Below are 17460 nucleotides of genomic sequence, written 5' to 3' on the forward strand. Positions count from 1 at the left end.
ATAATGACTTCATTACATCATCAACAATTAATTTATTCATTGTTTCTCTTTGTATCAAAGTCTATTTACAACTCCAAGTCTTTAGGTTTTTTTGTTAAAAACTTTGATGGCAACATCATAGACATAATTAGTACCTGTATTAAGCGATTATGTAGCTGTTTCTTTTTTAACAAGTCTTGATACTTCGATGTATGTCGGAAAATCTTTTTGCATTTTCGATGAAACATATGCTGTTACATATTTTGAGGCTAACATTTTAAGGCTAACATCTGAGTGGAAGAGCGAGAGTGGATGCGTCGATCGACTTCCGGTAAAGCACTGGCGGCAGATATCCAGTTATACTATTAGAGCTAATATGAATAGTTGTAATTTTGGCCTCTGAAATATCAAGCTCCTTAGAAGCAAAGGCTCTAACAGGAGTAACCAATGAAAAGCCCAGAATGTGCCCTATTCACTCATATACCTTTCCCTAGAAAATTACTCACCAGAATATATACACGAGTGCACAATTCCCCTCATATTATGTTATACATTAACCAGGTTACATGGTATAATGTACACGGTACATGATATCATTTTATCATGTATGCAACTAATGTGTATATGAAAATATGTACATAAAAGAAAGTTCTATATTCCAAATGCATAGACAGGAGTTTAATCTCAAAATAACAAACTTGCATTTCTAGTAGTGAATGGAATATTTAATCAAATACATAATATATATAATACATAATATATGTTGTGATTGACTAGAAGTAGAACACTTTTTTGACGATTATTAAATATAATTGCAATCAGAGAAAAAATTAAAAAGTATAGTTGATTTCATAGGCTATCTCTCTGTAACATTCAGTATAAATGTTCAAATATAGTCGCTATAATAAGTTTAACATTTAGAAATTCTATATAAACTTTCAAGTAGAAAAATATTGATTCAATACAATATGAAAGAATTATGAATGTTTAAAGAAAAGAGTTAAAAGTAGAAAATAAACTTAAAACGTATAATATATAATATAAACATCTGACAACCAAATGAGTGCCCTGCAGACAATTTACAATATGAATATTGCTTATAACTAATTTTATTGTGACATTTTATAGAAACACTAGTGCAACATATAGACGTAGTATGTACATGCATGTAAACTATATGAATAGACATCTTGGATCACCTCTGTTTCAATTAATTTAGAGTCTATTGCCGACATCTCGCATGGCCATTGAGCTCCTCTGGGAAATGGGTGATAGGTATGATTACCATTACTACTTTTATTTGAGCAACCTGGAGCAGAGCAGCTACTAGGCACTGCAATATTAGACATAAAATAACCAACAATATTGTGACAACATTTCATTTACCAATCAATATGATTTATAATGTTATATCAATATACATGTAATTAAATTATCAATATTGCTACCAGTGGTATTGTCAAGGTTTGAAACAATTATAGATGACCAATAAGTCAGAAGAAATAATAAATTGTGGGATCACCGAACACCACAACTGCTGCAAAACATTGCAGCAAGCAATGCGATACAGCAACAAGCAAACCTGACAATCTAGGGCAATTGCTATGCTGCTAGAAATATCCAGCATGGGAATTGTCCAACCATCACAGCTGATGCTTGGGAATATATGGGACATCAGTTGGATTGGGAGTTGTCTGATCATTATAATAAAGAGCTTATGAATAAAAAATAGCACAAAATTGCTACTAAATCATGATTATTATTGACCAAGACCACTTAAGATGAAAGAGACTAACTAGGCTACAACAATTACTAATGGCTATTCAGTGAAGCAAACAATTCTACAGAGTGTCAAGCACAAGGAGAGGTATATCACCAATATTACAGGAGCCAGCTAGATTTATGACTTGTTGGAGCGAAGTAGCAGTCAGCATACACCAGAACAGCAAACAGTGAGACAATTATTTACAACACTTTATTTAGTATATTTAGATATAGCTTATAACATCATTTTGGTCTAGAAAATGTTGTATTGTATTGCAATAGAAAAATATAACATAATTATTCATTAGGCCTAACTAAGATATTGTATTTTATGCAAAAAGATTGACGAAATAGCTGTGAAAATAATGGCATATAATAATAATATGTTTTTGCTTCATATAAATTAGCTAGCTAGTAGCGTCTTAGAATAAATATTACTGCAAAATTCATTTCACAATACTACTACTCTTAGTTTTTGAGTTATGGCCAGTTTTGTACAATTTGTTGCCAGACTTGGAGTAATTTTTGCTTGTCGTCATGGGATTCCAAGATCAGTAAGGAGTTTTAGCTTACCGCAGAAAATCTGAATCAGAAATTATGCAAGAAATGATGCAAAAACCACAAGCAAAACACAACCAACCAACAACCTTTAGCATTTACTCAAGGACAAGTATAAAAGAGGGCAAAATCGACGAGAAAGAAGGGAGAAGCTGGCAGGGAACTAGTGAGAGCGAGAAACTGGAAGCGAGTACATATCATTGTCTGATGAACATGACGAACCTGTTGGTCACCTGGGATAATCGAAAAATGTTGCAGAAATTATTTGCGAAGTATGGGTCACATGATCAGATTACGACTAGATGATTAGCCGAAACAAAACTGTAAAGTAGCGAGCATCCATATTTGATACGGGTTCTTCGGTAAAACCCGAAGTGTTTGTCATAAACTAGTGCTAAGATAAATTTTATATTAAGCTTTTTATTGGCCCTTCAATTCACGTGAGAACATCACGTGACAAAAAAATAACCAAATATAATTACAACGTCAGAGAAATAAACTGATTCCGATCTACGGCGGTTTTGTGATGGCTGCGATCAACTGTTCGTTTTTGAGCTTGTAATCACATTTCCACCTATTTTGCGCCTACAACACGAGTAAGGTATGGTGAATCTTTTGATACCAAATAACTGTAATGTGAATTTTGTTGCAAGTCAACCTTTAAGTTTAATATTTATCAATTTAATAATATAATGGGCCTACACATTTTACAATAAAATATAATTTAATATAAATATAGTAAATGAAAATGTAGTTGAATACATTTTATTATAATTATTACACTGTGACTAACGCTAGTTGTATATGCAGGCGTCGCTTGTGCGCCTGACCATGTTACAGGAACTTAGGCTAAGGGAGCCAGATAGGCTTTGAGAGGCAAAGCCTCTCACACAGGCTTGCAGGATTATGCAGCTTTCTTAGCTTATTGATAAAGCTAAGGAATAGCTAAATAGATATGGAGAAGGATGCATGAGAGGGCATTCTTCTTCCTGCTGCGGGAAAGTGAAGTTATGGTGTGTGAATACACAACATGGCGTCGCAGGCAAACTTGGTTTGCGGAGGACAGTGATAGTATTGCCAGGGTTTAGTGGTCGAATTGTCGCGTGGACATTTGAGAGTAGTGTAAGGAAAAGGAATAGTGTTAAGTGTTCGAATCGTCACGTGGAAATTCGACCGACAGTGGTGTAAGAATTGATAGTGTTCAGTGATTGTGTTACAGGATTGATTACCTATTCGTTTCAGGAAGAGTGAGGGTGTTTTGATTGCTTTTGTGCAGTAATCGAGATAGCGCCCGCCCTTCGTTGTTTTTTACGATGGCCACATTTAGGTTTAATGTTGATGACTTTCCCAGTTTAGTTATTAACTCTAAGGATGCTGCTAGTTTGTAGCTAGAACTTACCACTCTAGAAATGGGTAAGAATGAAGAAGTCAGGTTAACTTTAGCGGTCGCATTAAACCGCTTGCGCTGTTTAGTGCTATAGGTAAGGATGGCCGTGAGGCTTTACAGTCTGTAGGATTTAGTTTAGAGTTTTATGATTCTACTTATGAGCAGGCCATGGATTATCTAAATAGAATTTATGGTGGAGCGGAAACAATATAAGTTAGGGTTGTGAGATTTGTTACTTGTTCTCAAACATGCGGCGAAAATGAAAGGGAGTATATGTTAAGGGTTGAGAAACTCAGCAGGAATTTAAACTTTGGTGGTGATGATAACAGGAAAGATTTTGTTCTTGCGATAGCTGTTAATGGACTAGTAGAGTCAACGCTATGTAGGCAATTGATGCAGGAAAAGGATTTAGATTGGGCAAGGTTATCTGACACTCTCAGAGCTACACAACTTGCTCAGGATTCAGGAGCAGTACTAAAAGATGCTAAGGCTAAAACTAATAGTACAGAGGTTTCAGAAGTAGCGGCCATTGTTTCTAGGCAATCTAAAAATCAAACTAGAAGCACTAGTCGTTACTATAGTGAAGGTGCAGAAGTTCATAGGACTTCTCGGAGGGAGTGTGAGGACTATTATGATAATAGGTTTAATAACAAGTACCCTAAGTCTGGGTGTAGAACTTAGGTCATAGGTCTACTAGACATGAATGTAGAAGCCGACTTAGAAACTCTATTTGATCTTCTAGGTATCTAGTGCTGATAGACATAATTGGTACACTAGGTCGAAGAGTGAACTTTCACCTAAAAGTGATGAATATTACAACTGTGGTAGTGTGGTAGCACCGGCTTCGCAGTAAAAAATAATGCAATAACTTGCATGACTTGCAATAAGAAACACCATACTAGTATTGACTGTGCTAGGAATGGTTCTGCGCTAGGAGTGGTTCCGTCATCTTAGTAGGAGTGAGGTTTTCTTCCTCTAGTCCTAAATGGCTAAATGATAAGATAGTCAGAACTTTAGAGGTAAATGATATGGAGGTTGATTTTGTGCTTGATACAGGGGTTGAGGTTTCAACAGTAACTGAAAAAGCAGCCAACAGGTTAGGCTTACAGTTAAAAGCGCCATCAACTGTTTTGACTGCAGTAAATGGTTTTGAGTTAAAGGTAGTAGGCAAAGCAAAGGTTCAGTTGAAAAATAGACACAGATCTATGGTCATTCAGGTTCATGTTATAAAAGGAGTGAGCAAAAACTTTTTGGGCATAAATGTGTTGATGCAGCCGAAACTATTGGCTGTTTTAAATGCATTGTGTACGAAAGGTTTTAAGCCAGTTACACGGTTGCCTCCTCGACCTGTTACTACTGGTGTACGCTGGCATCTTTCAGATGATAGCAAGTTGCAAAACTTGACAAATCAAGGAAGGAAGGTCAATCTGGTAAGTTATCAATGAGGGGTGGTACAAGCTCGGAAGCAGCTGTTCCACAAACAAAGGTGCATAGTCGTAGCACCAGCTACACAGAGGCAGCTTAGTGTAAGCCGCAACCTTTTCTGAATCGGGTGAACGGCATCCTTTAAGAGGTTCAATCTGGTTTTATGTCACTTGAGGTTATCCTGCAGCGTTGAAAATGCCTTTGCTGAACGCAGGTCTAAGATAGAGGAGTAAAGGACGGCTATTGCGGCCATAGAGGTTGACAAGCGCCAGCTCCAGCTGGAAATTGAGAATGAGCGGGAGTTCAAGGCTGCCTTGACAAACTTGGCTACCCTGAAGGACAACATTCTGAAAGATGCTAGGCGACCTGCTACCCAGGGCAAGGTTAAGCCGCCTACAGGCAACCAGCCGCCTGTTGGCAGGGAAACCCACTTGGCTCCCCACACCTCAAACCACGGAGGTGTAGAGAATGCTGTCTCGACAGCAACCTGTGCTAGCCAAAAGGCTAGCAACGCCGAAACAGGTGAGGTGGTAGCCCAGGAACGCAGTTCTGAGGCTAAACAATTGATGAGGAGGAGGAGATCCTGATGAAGAGCATGTCAGGCACTGAGGAGAGTTTGGGATATACCCTATATGTAATTTGGAGGACCAGGCAACGTCGGAAGAGGGAGAGGGTGAACCGGACATTTAGTCAAGGGACAGGTAAAGCAGGAACAGGTATGTGTTCAGGACTTGCAAGTTAAAACTGAAGGCAGCAGGTTAGGCTGACAAAAGCTACCATGACCTAAAGAGTGAATATGGGAGAGGGTCACTCGACCCATACAGGTAAGGCCACTTTTGGTTTTAGCATGAGTTAATATCTGGTTCACAGGCTACCTTCATGCTCATGTACAATTGCTAAGCTCCCATTACGCATTAGTGAGCTCATGATGATGGGTATTTCGAGAGTGACATTTCGAGAGTGACATTTCGAAGGTGATATTTCGAGGGTGACATTTCGAGAGTGACATTTCGAGGGTGACATTTCGAGGGTGACATTTCGAGGGTGACATTTCGAGGGTGACATTTCGAGGGTGACATTTCGAGAGTGACATTTCGAGGGTGACATTTCGAGGGTGACATTTCGAGGGTGACATTTCGAGGGTGACATTTTGAGGGTGACATTTCGAGGGTGACATTTCGAGAGTGACATTTCGAGAGTGACATTTCGAGAGTGACATTTCGAGGGTGACATTTTGAGGGTGGCATTTCGAGGGTGACATTTCGAGGGTGGCATTTCGAGGGTGACATTTCGAGAGTGACATTTCGAGGGTGACATTTCGAGGGTGACATTTCGTGAGTGACATTTCGAAAGTGACATTTCGAGGGGGACATTTCGAGGAGGACATTTTGATTACAAGCGGTTTCTCTTTATTTTCGCTAGAGGTTTTTATTCAGAATGGCATCATGCAAAAGTTTTGCTCTGCTAAAAAATTGTTTGGATGCTAATATCGACTTGCTTCACTGTTCAGAAAACTGGTTAAGGTCAGAAGACATTGTAGAAAGTATTGAACAGCCAAATGAATATGCACTAGTTCCATACGAAAAGAACAAGCAGAACGCAACTGGCCGAGCAAGTGGTGCTATTATTTTGTTTTATAAATGTTAATACAATGTATTTTTTTAAATGTTAATATTTGTTTCTGCATGTATTATAGTTATGGTTAGTTATCCTACTTGTTTTGAATGTATATTTTCAGCATTTGATAGATTATTATAATTGTAAAACTTGTAAATTTACAGATTGATAGCATATTATTTGATAGCATGAGTGCAATAATCTGAAGTCAGTTTACAACGAATCGACGCTCATTCCTGTTGTATTGAACTTAAAAAGTCAGTTTTGGCTACAATTTGCAGCCAAAACTGACTTTTTAAGTTGGATATTGGTTAATATCAGTTAAACACTGAAGTTGTCCTCTCTTCACAATTAAAAGAATGGACAACTTCAGTTTTGCAAAATAAAATAAGCCGATATTTTGATAAAATATCGGCTTCGATATTCATATTGATTTAAAAACTAGCTAAATATAAAATCATTCACTGATATATATCGCCACATCAAATGATATCGTTTTATCATGCAGCACTAGTAGAGACATGTATCAGTTTCACCGTGCATATTTATTGAAAGATTTACGACAAGTTGTAGGTATGTTAGCAATATTCTTGCATCCAAAAGGGTTAATGTCGCACTGCCCGAAGGAAAGTGCAAAATATAGGTGACATTCGATTTGCCCATGACAGGGTTAAATTTATCTTCTCAACATTCTGACAATGTGCTTGGAAAATACAACGGCATCTCGTATTTGAACGGCACTTCTAATAAAACGCCACTCTAAGGGAAGGGTTGAAAAATAGAACCCATGGCGTTCAAATAAAGGTTTTACGGTATTTTGCCTTTGTTTAATCAACCAATTTTACTTGCTCATCATCCTTGTGATAGAACTAGGACCATAGTTTTATCAAACCTGTCTCCTCCCGTTCACAGGCTAACACGCTGCTTAGCTCACTTTTCTAGTCCACCTGTTTCAGAGGTTAACTCGCTTAAGAATGATAACATGAATGCTGCCGGGACCGGTATGGGCAATCATAATGTAAATGCTGACTCCTCAAGTGGCAGTGATAGTTCGGGGAGTTCCTCAGATTCAGTAAGCTTAGTTTATACTTCTTCCTGTATGCAAGCAGTGAGTGCCTGAAATATTTGCATACTGACATGTTCAGGATTTATGCAAATCCTTTCCGTCTACTTTTTGTCAATTTTTATGGTTTGATGTTAAATCAATTTCAGCTACTGCCTTTTTACTATGCATTCAACCCTCTCCAAATGATCACATTGACATTGATATGCATGTTTGTCATCATCTGACGGAAAATTCGATCAAGTTCTTGACTTTACCTAAAAAAATTTCTCCATCCAACTTTTCATCCACTTTCAACAAACTTTCAAAGTTTCTTGAAAGATTGCAGTATTATAAGTAAAAGTGCAAAACATCAGAAATAAAAATGAGAAGAATAAGTGAGAGTGGTTAGTTGAAACCCCATCTGGTGTCTGTTAAAGTAAACAAGGCTTGTCTCTCTCTATTAGCACTCCTACTTTCAAGCCTGCACATGGCCGTGCCCCTTGTCTTCCTATAGTACTACTCCTACCTTCAAGTCTGCACATCGCTGAGCCCCTTGTGTCTTTCTGGTACCATTCCTACCTTTAAGCCTGCACATCGCTGAACCCATGCTTGCATTTTTGTGTCCCAAATACTTTGAAGTATCAAAAGCCTTTGTTTGGTTTGTTATTACTTTAGTAATTTAGTTTTGTGAAGTAAAATTTAGTTTTTTACATAGTTTTACATTTGTTTCAAAACCGTTTGTAATCACAGCATTTATTGTTAGATTTTTTGTCTAATTATCACCAACAAATTAAAGGAGACTTAAAGGAGACTTAAAGGAGACACGGTGTAGTAATTTACTAAGGCTAATAACATGGGTTTTATATTGATCCAACTTTTCTATGGTGCTCTTCTTTTCACAGACATCGTCGGCAAAGAAGTCAAAGGCTATTAAACAAGGCAAAGGAGGAAAAAACAGTAAAAATCTTCCGGATAACGCCAAATCTGGCAGCTTTGCCTCTAGGTTATTTGGCTTTGGCAAGAAGAAGGAGAAGCCTCCATCACCTTCTACAAGTACTGGCTCTGGCCCCGGAGACAGTAGCTCAGAGGATGATGACTCTGAGAGTGAATCAGTGTCAGGATCAGCGTCCTCTCGCAGTTTCAGGATGCCTGGGAACATCAAGAGTAAAAAGACAGTCCAGCCACCAAATGGTGCCAGCGGTAAGGTGCCCCTGCTAGCTCACTATGCTCGTAGCTGCGACGCTACATAGAATCATTGATGGCTCTAAGAGTCTATAGTAGTCTCCTGGTAGAAATTGGATATGACTACATATTCATGGAAGCATTCTGTTTTTGTAACCAGTACTTAATGTGGACACGACTTCTTTCACCGGCGACTTTAATTACGGCCGAAGCTGGCAGTTTTTTTTGTTCTAGTTATATTATTTACTTAAATAGGTCAAACTCAGGCCAGCATCAACAAAGGAAAAACCAATAAAGTTTTGCGCTCTCCAGTTAATTTTGATAAAGTACAAGTTGATGTCTGAGGGTTGCAGCAAGGCGGCAGACACACAAAACATCCGTCGCAACCATTCTAAGTTCTATTCGATCTTTACTTGATAAAATTTATTTTGTTGAATCCTTTGTTTCTTCACTACCCAGCATTATTAATATTGTAGCTACAATATTAATAACAATATTGTAGCTACAATATAACAGTAATTTGAATGACATTATTGTAGCTACAGTATAATAATATTAATATTGTAGCTACAATATAACAATAATATTAATATAGTAACCACAATATAACAGTAATATTGATATAGTAGCCACAATATAACAGTAATCCCACGACCAAAAGAGCGGAGCGAAGTTTGCGAGTTTTCCCACAACCAAAAGAGCGGAGCGAAGTTTGAAAGTTTTTATGATAAATGCATGTGCACACAACTTGCGAAAATTATTCATCAACAACGTCGCAAACCCTCGTTTCGAAATCTCATCAACAAATTTAACCATCGTTTTGTAGAGTTGTTTAAGTATAATAACGATGCAAAACACATACAAACCTATTCAAATATATTACCAAATCTTTGAAAAGTGTCGACAGTATCTTAAAACTTACCCATTTGAACGGATTATACACAAAAAGACATATTTATTTGGCTGAAAATCGTTATTAAAACTTGCTAAGCCTTACTTTTATAAAAATTGAGACTGGACATTGAAACGTCGAGCGACAGAGAATAGAACGATTAAGTCTTGCGCATCTCACGAAAAAATAACGTGCACATTTCACCAGTTTATAGCATTGTCGAATTGCCGAAGGTTTCTGTAATTAATGTAGGGGTACTGAAATCGTTTCATTTTTGCCGATTTCAAAGTAACTGACATTTAGACACTTTTGAGTACTTTGTTATTCTAACTGATGTCCAACGCAGTGAAAGTAAAGGAAATGACGATGATATTTTTTCTAACGATTCTTATGAGATTATTACCATATTTAATTATAAGTTTGGATGACTACAGAACAATGACTACGTAGTACAGATTTTCTAAACATCTATATAAATATAACAACTTCTTGATATTGTTAGCTATGACGTTTTGAAATGTAAACAAAATTGTGCATTGGTTTTATATTATTACTATATTAATAATATTGGTTACTCTAATAATATCAGTGCATTTTACTTCTAATATTGGCCAATATTGCATTTCTCCTATTGCAGGGGGAGAGATATAAACATAATCTTTTCCTTTCATTATTGCTATTTGTTGTATATAATAACACCCACACCCAGTACATTACAGCTACCATTGCAGTTATCCTATTGCACTGCAGTGCCATTTGACTGCTAATATTGCATTTCTCAACCATCAGTACCCTTTCTTTTTTCCAATATCACTTTAGTAATGGGCTGTATGACAGTGGAATTTCTAATATTAATAATATTATTATTGTAGCTACAATATAACAGTAATATTAATAATATTAATATAGTAGCCACAATATAACAGTAATATTAATAATATTGTAGCTACAATATAACAATATCCTGTGTAATTTATAATACTCGTTTTAAGCATGAGACTCATATTTTTATCTTTACTGCTAGACTCCGAGGATGTAGAGTACAAGGAGTTTGTACCTCAGGAGCATGTAGACAAATGGAGTATGAAGTACCTCTGCAGGCGCTGCAACATGGAGAAAATTGTGAATAAAATTTGTCCTTGCTTCAAGTAAGTCTTGCCATTCAGATCATGCTGGTGTCTACCCAACTGAAAGATCCCTATATGCTGCGTATATGCTGTTTGTATATGCTGACTAAATATGATGTTTGTATATGCTGCTTGTATATGCTGCCTGTATATGCTGACTATATATTCTGCCTGTATATGCTGCCTGCACGCAGAGCTATCCAGCAGTATGACTCACTCTAGTCCTTGGAAAATTAGTACAAATCTTTGTCAAGGTTGTTGGGGTTATTTTATTCACCTAAAAAGCAGATGTGCAGTGTATCTGAAGCCACTTCAGCTGGCATCTTTAGATTGCCGTCACTGGGACTCCATACCCCAATTTTATTCACACAAGGAGTCATCTGATCTGCACATTAAATTTTTATAAGAAAATATCCGTCTATTGCTACCATTAGGTTACCTCAGAAGATGGTGCTGAGATAAATAATACCGCTTCAATGGCCCTCAACTAGCATTTATAATGTCTTTTATTTGACATTCTAGAGAGCGTTATCAAGACTTGAAAGAAAAGCGACAAGAAAAACATCGCCAGAAAGCCCTCAAGAAAGATGTGCTATTGCGACTGCGAGATGAAGCAACCAGATCAAGGAATGCATAGATGCAAGAAGGATCTGATCAAGTAATGGAACATGCACAAAGGAGCATTTTTATTTCTGTACCAACATAAAACAACACATTTTTAAATTCAATATCAAAGGTGGTGTAATGTTACTTCTTGAATTTTATTTTTAATGCCGATGTCCGACGACCCTTTCGCCGCTTTCATTCATTTCAGGATTTATTTTCCGTCACAAAAGCAATACAACAAAATTTATATCAGTAGAGATAAAAGCATGTATATAGGAAGTGTATAGGAAATATTCAAGACAAAACTAGAGTTATTATAACAGACATTGACTAGTTGTCAAAGATCAAATAACGTGCAAAACATCATTCAGGAGATTGTGTCGCCAATAGAGATTTGGGTATTACAGTCCAGGCAAACTCAACATCCTAATAAATATGCACACAAATAGAATTGCAGAGTTTTTCAGAAATTCATTGAGTTGTAGTCGATTTTATCAGGTACTGGCAAAGGGAGGCATAGTCTTGGCAGTAAAGCATCCAAGATCAAAGTTAGGTCTTGCTTTGTTAGCCAGCAGCTTCATCGCCTGAGGATTGTGGTTTATATAGCATTAAGACATGTACTACAAAAACTATGTGGAAAACCAGATGTAAAAGACAACTACAGTCAAACATGGATAACTTGAACTTCACGGGACCGAGTGAAAGTGTTTGAATTATCAGAGCGTTCAAGTTATCAGAGCACTGTCACAAGTCCATGTATTTACTTATTTATTAGTAGATACATATACAAACTAAAATATAAATCAAAAGCACAAATGGCTTGTTTCAAATTAAATCTTTCTAATGTAAAGTTTAGAACGTTTTTATCAAAAGGTATAGAGATTTTTCTATCACTTGAAATTGGTTCGTTGTTTGAGGTGATGTTATTGCCAGGACGTTTTTTAGATTGACATTGGCAAAACTTGATCGTTGTTGAAATGCTCAAAAGAAAATACATCTTTTTCTTTTGAGCGTTTTACTCACGATCAATTTTGCCGATTTTTACTGAAGTTTATGCAAAGATTACCTCACTTTACCTGGGATTCGTTAAGAGCAACACTCCGAGGCAGTTCAATTAAAAGTTTTACGAGGTTTTACGGTACATTGTATATCACGCACGCTTTTTGAATGTATACTTATTGAATGTACACACGTATTCTGTGTTTACGTCAAACGATGAATAGTTTTTTTAGCTAAGATAACGTATACGTTTAATTACAACAATTTTTAAGACGTTTTAAACATTCAACATTCCGACGTTGATTCAACACGGAATCAACGTCGGAAAACTATTCATCGTTTGACCTAAACACAGAATACATGTACATTCAATAAGGTCAATAAGTATCCATTCAAAAAGCGTGAGTGATAGAGTGATATACAATGTACCGTAAAACCTCGTAAAACTTCTAATTGAATTGCCTCGGAGTGTTGCTCTTAACGAATACCACTTTCCTTGCTTCCGAAGGGCGATCGCTAAGTGGATGTTTGGTATAAATCAAATTTCACCAAACCTTTAGAAAAGTCGTTGACAAAAATATTTTGCCGATGGTGGTAATAACGACGCTCATGAATTACGAAAAGTTGAGGTTTACCTCAATGGCTTGGAATAAAGTGATTTTCTAAAGCGATAACAACCGTTTCGGTAGCCGTTGGGCACAAAACAGTTCAAGTTAACAGTGTTGAGTTCGAGTTATCTATAGCAATTTATCATTACGTGGGAACGGACCAAAGAAACCATTCGAATTAACCATGTGTTCGAGCTATCCGTGGGCGAGTTATCCATGTTTGACTGTATATGCAAACACTAGAATTAACAAAATTTAATTTGACTGAATACAGTGTTGTGTCATGTAAAGGTTTGACCGTATACAATGTTGTGTCATGTAGAGGTTTGACTGTATACAGTGTGTCATGTAGAGGTTTGACTGTATAAAGTGTGTAATTGTCACATGTATATCAAATATATGACATCCTGCTCACCTCATCCGACTCGAGCACAAGGGCACCCTGTTCTTGAAGTTTCTCTTTTTCTTCTTTTATTTTATCCTCCATCACCCCCCGACAGGCGTCATTCACTATTACTGTTCGGTAACCAAGACCTACCGCATCTACACCAGTAGCAGCTACAAGATACGGTATAATGGTGGAGACACCGTCGCTGCATTCAGACAGAATAGACTGGAGAGTATGTACTAGATAGCATAGTTATTGTTCACAGAGAGAAAATAACTCTACAATCCATTGTCTACAAGTTTTCCATTAGGATGCATGCAAGGTAAAGTCTACATCCAGCGAAATCAGCAAAGACAGCGGTAAAGTATGTGTGACAGCGGTAAAGTATGTGTGACAGCGGTAAAGGATCCGCGACAGCGGTAAAAGATTTTTTTTGATATGTACTTGCTGTAAATGTCAAACCTCTTCTCTGACTGAAATCGTTTGATTGCAACTAGTTCAGCCGGCATCAGAAGCAGGCGATTCGTAGCTTAGGAAATGGCTTTAAAAAAAGTCATCAGCAAAAACGCCCATGTTTTTTGTTCCGTTGGCAATACATGGAACAATTGAAATAATGAAAGAAGAAAGTTCTAGTGAAAACCACAAGGCATGAAAAACAATACTTCACCATCGTATTGGCCTGCCTCACTGATGGAACAAACTGCCACCTTTGACAATACATTTTTAATAGTAAAGCCGTACTGCGAGACAGATTTTCGTCAGGAATCGTGATTTACGTACAAGAAAAAAGGATCTACGGATAATAGTGGATGCGTCAAATGTATTATTTTAGTGTAGGCTTGCGGGCAGATACTACGAAAAAAACATTAAATTTCAAAAAACACGTTATTCCAGAAGAGAATCCTAGCGATGACACTTTCAGCAGTGAAGATTGGGACTTTGAGTTTGATCTCGTGTTGAGTAGGATTTCTAGCGTTTTACTATTTTATAAATAAATCTCCATGTCATATCATGTAATTTTGAGTTGCAATGGTTTTTTGAAGTTGAATTTCACTAGAATTCATGTCATGAAAAATGTGACCGCCGTGTAAGTTGAAAATGAATTTTCGAGCTTAAAATTTGATGTCAAATTATCGACTTTCACCCCAGAATTTACAGTAATAATTTAGATTACATGTACTTGCTCTCAAGCAACAGTCTCATAGCCTTATCATAGTCTCATCCAGCTGATTAAAAACTACTAGTAATATGTGATTATATTTAGAGCTACTAGTACGCAGGTACATGTAGTACGCAGGTACTAGTACGAAGGTACTAGTACGCAGGTAGTCCCGTGCCTCATGACAGATCATCATGTGTAATAAGTACAGTAGCTGCACAATCATTCTTCAGATTGAGTTGGGCAGTTTGTAGCGGGCCTGGCCATATAGTTGGATACCCGAGTACGATTCTTATGCAATACATCATATTTTCCTAACCTCTAAGTATGGCTTTGAACAGACAGACAGACAGACACAGGTCTTATTGTAGTTAAGACTAGGTGAATGGCCGGCGTTGCACGGGTATTGAAAAGGTTTTTGCAAAGAAAATTTATCTTTAATTTACAAATACAACATTTAGCATTCTACCTTTTAAATGAAGGCGCTTTGTCTATTTCTGTGTACTGTGTTTATTTCTGTGTAATTCATACTGCACTGGCTGTCTATGTAAGTTTAAGAATTTTTCTACTTACATGGATAAACTTTTTTCTGGTATGGCCCTATGCATAAAGCTAGTTGCAGTGTTGAGTGTGAAGCTGTGAAAGATTGGCATGTGTAATAAGTATATGCCCAATTGATTCCATAGTATAGCCAGTTGAACAGCGGATTCGATAAATGCCTGTCTGCAGAACTGGAGGTTGCGAGTTCAAATCCAGTGCAAAGTGAATTTTTCATTTATAAAACTTTATCGCTATAACTGGACAGACAGACATCGATTGCTTGTTGGTAAACTTGCAACTTGAATGTAGCGAGTCGAAATCCTCCGCAAAGCAGATTTATCATCCCTAAATTTTAATCACTATAACTGAACACAGGATGAAAACAAAAGACTAACAAACAGAGATATATATGTAAATCGATAAATAGATTAATAAATACATAGATTACTGAGCAAGAAAACCATCAAATAGAAATTTTAAAGAACATATCGGGTTATTATCACGCCAAAAGAACGAGCTGGCGACTCCTTATCTTTATTGTCATCAAATATATTCGCAGGTAAAAGGAATTTTTCTGTGTTAATAAAAGACAAATATTTTAGTAAGTCAGCCTCTGACGATGACTCACCTACACAGACATCGTAAGCCAGCCCACAGATATAGACATCGGTGACGTGTCGCTTTTCCAACTCTTCTTGCAAAGAAGTTTGAGATAGTCTCATGTTATCAAAGAATGCCGAGTAGCTATCTATGTCAGGGTTGGTTCCTTTGTAGATCCGCACAGCACCGGGAGAAACCTATACACCAATAAAATGTTCGGTAATGCCGCAGGAGATATCTAAGTGAATATAGGGTCCTTGGCAGATGAAAACATCGAATCAGCCATCCAACATGGCTGTAATTAATAATCAACAGAGTTTCCACAGTATGTATGAGTTGTCTCCAACTGGCAATAATAAACATTTGATCCTTTCGTACAAACAGCTGTCTGTTTTATGTAATCATAGCTTTCTGTCTGGTCTAAGATACGAGTTCACGAGTTTATTAATCTCTCACAACAGAGGATACGGGTTCACGGGTTTATCAATCTCCCACAACGGAGGATACGAGTTCATGAGTTTATTAATATCTCACAACAGTTCAGCACTATTCAGGAATAGTAATATTTAAAGACAGAGCAATTGCCTCTGAAACAGCAACATTAACTGAGATAAAGGTTACATTGTTCGTTGTAAAGAGTCTTATAATGGAGTTGTCCACCCTTATGTGATGAGAAATATTACAGCTAAATGACACTAAGGCTGCTCACTCTTTAGTACTCTGTGCGAGACAAGTTCAGCTTATTGGCTCATGTTTGCATCTCAGTCAATTCTATTTCGATTTATTACTGTGATCAGCACAGATCAGCGCAATGGGTTTAATGTCACAGCCTTATACCTTTTTTTATATACCTTCTACAGCATTTTATAGTTTATTTCTCACTTTGCTTGAGTTCATTTCAACACTGTCTACTACAGTATGCGACCAGTCCATTAGTTTACACGTATATATGCTGTAGGGTAGGTATATATGTGCTGTAGGATAGGTATATATGTGCTGTAGGGTAGGCATATATGTGCTGTAGGGTAGGCATACATGTGCTGTAGGGTAAGCATATATGTGCTGTAGAGTAGGCATATATGTGCTGTAGGGTAGGCATATATGTGCTGTAGGGTAGGCATATATGTGCTCTAAGTAACATATCATGTGCAGTGAAAGTATTAGTGAAAGTATTAGTGATAGTAGTAGTGATAGTAGTAGTGATAGTAGGAGTGATAGTAGGAGTGAAAGTAGTAGTGAAAGTAGTAGTGAAAGTAGTAGTGAAAGTAGTAGTGAAAGTATTAGTGAAAATAGAATTGTAGAAAATTTTTAGTTTTCATTGACTCCCTTCCTTCAGCCCTCCCTAGGGATCTTTAGTCCCTGGCTCTGACCTGATCTGGCTTAGTACTGGCTCTGACCAATGCAGATCATGTTATGTTGTTATGTTAACAAGTTGCTATGGTAACAAAGCTTTTAACTAACCATTTTTTTGAGATTTGCGGCACATTTATTAATATAAAGCAAAACTTTACGCTTTTAATTAACATCAAACAATTGAATTGAACAATTGAACAACCTTCAATTGAACAATTGAAAAAGCCAATA

General features: G+C 37.1%; 1 protein-coding gene across 1 annotated transcript in view; it reads right to left on the bottom strand.

Moving 5' to 3' along the window:
• Window positions 1-11658: 11658 nt before the first annotated feature.
• Window positions 11659-17460, bottom strand: part of LOC137405797 (uncharacterized) — a 41112-nt gene continuing 35310 nt past the window's right edge. The window contains exons 7-9 of the mRNA XM_068092205.1: window positions 15905-16073; window positions 13605-13747; window positions 11659-12166 (exon numbers count right to left, since the gene is read on the bottom strand). Of these exons, the coding sequence (XP_067948306.1) occupies window positions 12077-12166; window positions 13605-13747; window positions 15905-16073 (402 nt within the window). The 3' untranslated portion in view covers window positions 11659-12076. The remainder of the gene's footprint in view (window positions 12167-13604; window positions 13748-15904; window positions 16074-17460) is intronic.

This window comes from Watersipora subatra, chromosome 10 (assembly GCF_963576615.1).
Source record: "Watersipora subatra chromosome 10, tzWatSuba1.1, whole genome shotgun sequence".
In the NCBI taxonomy this organism is placed as follows: Eukaryota; Metazoa; Bryozoa; class Gymnolaemata; order Cheilostomatida; family Watersiporidae; genus Watersipora; species Watersipora subatra.